The sequence below is a fragment of the Physcomitrium patens genome, chromosome 10 (genome assembly GCF_059467195.1).
Source record: "Physcomitrium patens ecotype Gransden chromosome 10, ASM5946719v1, whole genome shotgun sequence".
In the NCBI taxonomy this organism is placed as follows: domain Eukaryota; kingdom Viridiplantae; phylum Streptophyta; class Bryopsida; order Funariales; family Funariaceae; genus Physcomitrium; species Physcomitrium patens.
The window spans coordinates 5,317,840-5,323,839 of record NC_143419.1 but is presented as its reverse complement, the minus strand read 5'-3'; the positions used below and the strand labels follow the sequence as shown (position 1 = coordinate 5,323,839).

Here is a 6,000-nt window from a genome sequence, read left to right as displayed (position 1 = left end):
CATCAGGCACTTGGCTATAGAAGGTAGAAGGAAAATTGCAAAAACAATATCCTAACAATTCTAATAAAATCTTAAATAAACTCTAATTAAACCTTAATAATATTAATCAAGCTTTAATCAAATCTAAAAAAAATCCACAAGAAATCCTAAAAATATATTTTTTTAAAAAATAAATAAATCTTAAATAAATTTTAATCAAATCCTATTTTAATCCTAATTGAAATCTTAATGGATCTTAATTAAATCTTAGGTCAAATTCTAATTAAATCTTAAACTTTAAATCAAATCTTAAATAAATCATAAATCATAAATCAAATCCTAGATAAATCCTATATCTTAAATAAATCCTAAATCAAACCTTAGACAAATCCTAAATCTTAAATAAACCCTAAATCCTAAACCAAATCCTAACTAAAATCTAACCAATTCAAACCAACCCTAAGGTAGATTAGAATCCCAATATCTATTGATTAAATTATTGATCTTTCTTAAAAATTTATATACCTTTCAATTTCTTAGTTAAAAAAAAGTACAAAAAATTTGAAAATAATTGCACTCACCAAATAGAAGAAAAATCCTAAAATCCGCTTGAGTATTGGCCAACTTCCTTCTCCAATCTAAATGTTGAACTTCCAATGAGGTTGAAGCTCAATCACAAGTTATACTTGATTAATAAATCTTCAAAACTTTGATGTCATACCATTAAATTTCTTAAATAAAGTAATTATTAATTTTCTAATATTTATGGTGATGCTTGAATTATACTCTATCCTAAAAATAAAAAAAAAATGATTTGATGTAGATATTGAAGCAATTCCAATCATCTCTGAATCTTCACTTCTAACCAATCTTATCACTTCTAACCAACCTTATCACTTCTAACCAATCTTATCACTTCTTGAAGTAGTAAATTGAATTGATACATTGTAAGAAATAGTTCCTTCATTTGTTCCTATATTTGTGCAATTGCATATCAATAAGTTTTACTATAATAACATAATAGAAAAAAAAAAAAAAAAAAAAAAAAAAAATGTCTAATATGACTTAAGGCAAGTAAAAGAGAACACTAAACAACAAAGAAAATTCTAAGAACAATATTAATTTAGAAGTGGATAATCTGCAATTTTTTTTATACTTATGTCTTATTAAAAAAAAGTGAAAATCTACCTTTAATTAAGAGAAGAAAAGCTCTAATATTGTAAATGTACTCTTATTAATTTATCAAGGATATGAATCACAAAACAACCACAAAATCAATACACTTTTTTATTACTAAAAATAATTAATGTTCATTTAAAGATAGTTATAATACTAAAATTAAAATAACTACTTTCAAAGATAAGAACACTAGAGACTCTTAAAATAAGGCTAAGAATAAGAAAGACATTTACAAGAGTGAGAAAGGCCTCATTCTTCTCTGTGTACATATTATCTAATTAAAGAGTTACATGACAACGTTTTATAGGTCATCTATCATGTGTTCAACTCAATGGCCAAGTTTTCAATCTATCAAACAACTAAAAATACTTATAAAGTCAAATTTGCATCTATAAAATTTATAAAAATCTTATTCATAAGATATTATCAAATTATTTAATTTTACTTATTTTTACTTAACTTTTTTATTTTAGTAATTATTAATGACTTTAAATATATATATATATATATATATATATATATACATATATTGGTCTTTAATAATATAAATATCAAAAATTAACTATTTTGAATCTAATTTAAAATAAGATATTTTTAAACTTTTCTAAACAACATTAAATAATACTCTCTTTTTATCTATTTGTTGTAAAAAGTGGCACTAAAAAAAATGTGGACACATGGAATGTGATTTCACTTTCAATTTGAACCCTCTACAAATAAAATATACGCAGGCATGTATAAAAATACGCGATATTCATACGATGAACTAGGTTTTGTAGCAGAGCGCCTGATTTGAAACCCGTGAGGAGGGGAGGCACCGCGACGTCGCCGTTGATGGACGGATGGGGCTCGGGGGAGAATCGAGATCGTCGCATGCTAATCTGAATAGCGTGTGTCCTCCGATTTTTGCTGCGCGTCGTCGCATCGCGGGGGCGATTATGTCACCATTATTTGCGAGCTTCACATCACGCATCCGATCTGCGGGGTGGGGGACATCAAACCCTAATTCTTACTGCCTGATGCGAAGCATGTTGGCTCTGCCAATGCGTTTGCTCATCCACGAGCTCATGTGCATTGAATACGGATCTGATGCTTCCACTGTTGCGGCTCATCGGCGTGCGTGACAGGCCGGTGACGAGTCTCAAGCGGATGGATGTTCGTTTGTGAAGTTAGGCCAAGTCATGGATCGGTGAACTGGTTGGGTGGGCCGTGTTGGTGAAAGTCGGTCTCGGGAGCTTTGTTGGGGGTGAGTGAGGAGGTGGGGCGAGGCGGGAGAAGATCATGAGGTCAATGCATTGCAGGGCTTTGCTGAGGGTCCTTGCTGAGCAGCGTTTGTTGACGTCTCAGAATGAAACTTCTGCCGTGCTCCGTCGTGCTATTGCTCCGGAATGCAAGGGTGTCTCTTCCTTTTTGAGTCGCCAGGTTGACTCTGGTGCAGATCGTTGCTCGCAATGGCTCCCAGCAATGGCTTCTGTGGGTGAGTGTGGGAATTCGAGGAATTCCAGCAGCCAGCCCCTGTTTGCTATGTGGGGTGCGGCGTTTCTGGCAGGTGGAGTGGCCCTAGCAGTGAGTGGATCAGACGGGGTCGTTTCTGCCGAAGGTGCGGAGCTACCGGCAGCTTCCCCCATGGGCAAAAGACCTGAATCAAAGCTAGCTAAGCCCACCTTCTTCCTTAGCGGTTGGTTCCTTTCCATACTCCTTAATTACTTGATTTGGATGCCCGGGGCATTCCAGTTTACTTCCTGGTCATGTCGTCGTGTTCATTACTTCTTTGCCCAATTGCATGAAGAAACAATGAAAATTCCAATCAGCATGGCAAACTATGATTGCGCAAACAGTGACGGAATTATCGCTTTCTGTCAATAGTTTCCTGGTTAGGACGTTCTAATGGGATACTTTACTCCCCGTTGCACAGGTGATTGTTGTTTCCTTTGAATTACATCCTTGATAGCCCAATTTCTTTTTAATGCAAATTCAGTGACTGTGTTGAAATACCTCAAAAAAACACGTTGAATCAAGTGAATCTTGTGCGGAAGAAGGATGCAATTTCTGATTTTTGCTGTGGCGCTCGAGTTGACAAGAGAGACGCTTCAAATGTCTTACTCACTGCAGACTCTGGGGACTGTGGACTTGGGTTACAGAGGCGTTCAGACGGCGCATTTTTTTCAATTATGAGAGACGACTTCGTTTGCGTAGCACTCCTGAGAAGGTACACAATCTTGTCACCTTAGTACATTGGGTCTTTTCACTCGGGACATCCTTACCTACATTAGAAAGTATCTCCCTTGATTATCTTCGAACTGATATCTATCTCTTGGTTCTCTTGGTTCTCTGTTGCGCAAACTCAGAAACTGATATGATTATAAACCTACTCACTACGAGATTTTAAGGGAAAAAAATGACGTACAGGTCTTCGAGTATTTCTCGTCGGTACGTCAGGACGATGGCCAACTTTTCATGACAGCCGGCGATTTGATGAGAGCAGCAGTTCCAGTTTTCCCACCATCGGGCTCGGACGTGGTGAGAGAGGGGTATCTTGGCGGTGAGAGGCCCCCAGGAGATTTGAAATGTTCTCCTTCTAAATTCTTCATGTTGTTTGATACGGATGGAGACGGATTAATATCATTTTACGAGTAAGTTTCTTTATCATGATGAATTCCAACACTGGTTCTCATTAACATTGATTTTTCCTAGGTGGACAATTCGTGAGATTGCTTCAATTTATCACCGTTCGTTCCAGATAAAATTTTATTTTCAATTTTTTGTTACAGGTTCATCTTCTTCATCACGCTTTTAAGTGTACCCGAAAAGAACTTCAGTGCAACGTTCCGAATGTTTGATTTAGACGGGGACGGGTAAGACTTGTAGTTGTTTGTAGTATTTTTCTGCACAGCACTTGCAAAGATTGTTCATACTACTAACCTCATTGGAGGTACGTATGGAGGATGATACTAACTGTAGCATCGCACTTCCCGAAGACTATTGTGGTGAACACTTCGTTGTTTGGTTAGAGCCGTTGATGCCATTCTCAGTTGCCATGTGCATTTGATGTTTGGATTCATACGTGGACGGGGTTGTTCCATTGCAGGATGATTGACAGAGACGAGTTTAAAAAGGTAATGACTTGGGTGCGTGAGCGAACTCGTGTCGGAAAATCTCACGCTCATGGTCTCCGCACTGGATTTAGCGTGTCTGGAGATGTAGAAGATGCTGGCTTGGTTCATCTCTTTTTCGGAAGCGATGGCAAGCGACAACTACCAAGAGCTCAATTCGAGAAATTTTTGAAGGACCTTCACGACGAGGTATCAAATCCATACACATTGCAGACAAGTGTTCCTGTTTCTTTGTATGAAGGTTTACATTATACTCAATCTTGACAACTGTGAACTAATGTGACTCCACGTTGTGGAATTCATGTAACAGATTATTCGTCTTGAATTTGCTCATTATGACTTTGAGAACCGGGGGAGCATCTCAGCTATGGATTTCGGTTTGTCGATGACTGCTTCTGCAGACTTGTCGAAAATGAACCACTACCTTGACCGCGTCCAAGATCTTGCACATGATCCTCATTTTTCCTCTATCCGCATAACCTTAGAGGTGAAGCTGCGTTGTACCTGAGTTAGTTGAATGTCTCGTCTTCCTCACATGGCCTTACGCGTTGCTTTCTCTCAGTGCCTGATGTGGCTTTATTGCTTATCTCGACTAATGTATTTTTTGATCTTGGATGGGTCACTGCTTTCGTCTTTGATCACGACTGGAGTTGTTAGTGGCATTTCCCTGTTATTGAGATGCTAGGTACTCTGAGAAATCAGATCTGCTTTGTTGACTACTATTCATAAGTAATTCTGGGCTTAACAGACTTGAAACACTATACAGTACCTTTTCCTTTTACTGATTATGAAGTGGGCTATGCTGCAGGAGTTCATTCAATTTGCACAATTGCGGAAGAAGATTCCAGTCATGGCATTGGCAATCTCCAGCTTTGGCAGAATTCAGGGAACTTTGTCAAAGTCTGATGTACAGCGTGCTGCTGCCAAGGTATGTGGCTCACATAGCCTTGACACATAATGAAATTGGTATCCAGATTAACCAAATTTCACGTGCGCCGAACTATATTGTTCAGCCATTTCGTGCATTTAACTCTTCGATCATTATTCTGGATACAAATGACCATCGTGCATGTCTGAATTGCAGATTTGTCATACTCCTATTTCAGATGCAGTGGTCGATGTGATATTTCACATTTTCGATACCGATGGTGATGGTGTGTTAAGCATGGAGGAGTTCCTGAGCGTGCTACAGCAAAGAGAAAGGGAATTGATAGACCCAAGTGACACTGGAATTATACAGTTCATCAAGTGCTTGGGGAAATGTGCAGGGAACTGCCAAAAGCCGTGGACCATATGAGTTAAGATGCGCATATCCTCAGTTCATAGGACTAGTGAAAGATCAAAGAGGCTCTATCTGCAATATTCGACTACGGTTGAAAAAGCGTGCTAATTTCATGGGTTAGAAAGGCGAACAAATTAGCGTTAATTGGTTACGAGGATCAATAGTGGTCAGGATAGTGTTATGAGGCACGAATGCATTCCTAAACTGTGTACTAGCTATCACATCCTTCAAAATAACTAGCGTGATCCGTGCTTTTGAGCACCCATTATTAGAATTTGTACATCTGTGACTTTGAGGAGCCTTAAAAGCAAATTGACAGGTCCACTCATTCACACGATTCGTCGATCAACGTTTCAATGTCCATGAAAGTCGTGATGAGGATGTGAAGTTTAATTGGACCAATTTGTGTTAGTCCCGACTGCATCAAAGAATTCAACAATTCCAACT

The 6,000-nt window shown here is 38.0% G+C and overlaps 1 protein-coding gene across 1 annotated transcript; it reads left to right on the top strand.

Annotated features, from left to right (window-relative positions):
- The first annotated feature begins 2,431 nt into the window (after positions 1 to 2,431).
- Positions 2,432 to 5,890, top strand: LOC112287268 (calcium uptake protein, mitochondrial). Its single transcript, XM_024530125.2, has 8 exons — positions 2,432 to 2,836; positions 3,300 to 3,367; positions 3,568 to 3,791; positions 3,930 to 4,013; positions 4,247 to 4,460; positions 4,582 to 4,758; positions 5,080 to 5,199; positions 5,356 to 5,890. Exons 1-8 carry the CDS (start codon positions 2,440 to 2,442, stop codon positions 5,566 to 5,568), a joined length of 1,497 nt encoding a protein of 498 aa, XP_024385893.1. The 5' UTR covers positions 2,432 to 2,439; the 3' UTR covers positions 5,569 to 5,890.
- Positions 5,891 to 6,000: the final 110 nt, after the last annotated feature.

What these genes read in the sequence shown, in the direction of transcription:
- LOC112287268 (XM_024530125.2), top strand. Translation starts at nt 2,440, where the DNA reads ATGAGGTCAATGCATTGCAGGGCTTTGCTGAGGGTCCTTGCTGAGCAG. An exon ending in TGCGTAGCACTCCTGAGAAG is followed by an intron (nt 3,368 to 3,567) that starts GTACACAATCTT and finishes AATGACGTACAG; the next exon opens with GTCTTCGAGTATTTCTCGTC. An exon ending in TTTGATTTAGACGGGGACGG is followed by an intron (nt 4,014 to 4,246) that starts GTAAGACTTGTA and finishes GTTCCATTGCAG; the next exon opens with GATGATTGACAGAGACGAGT.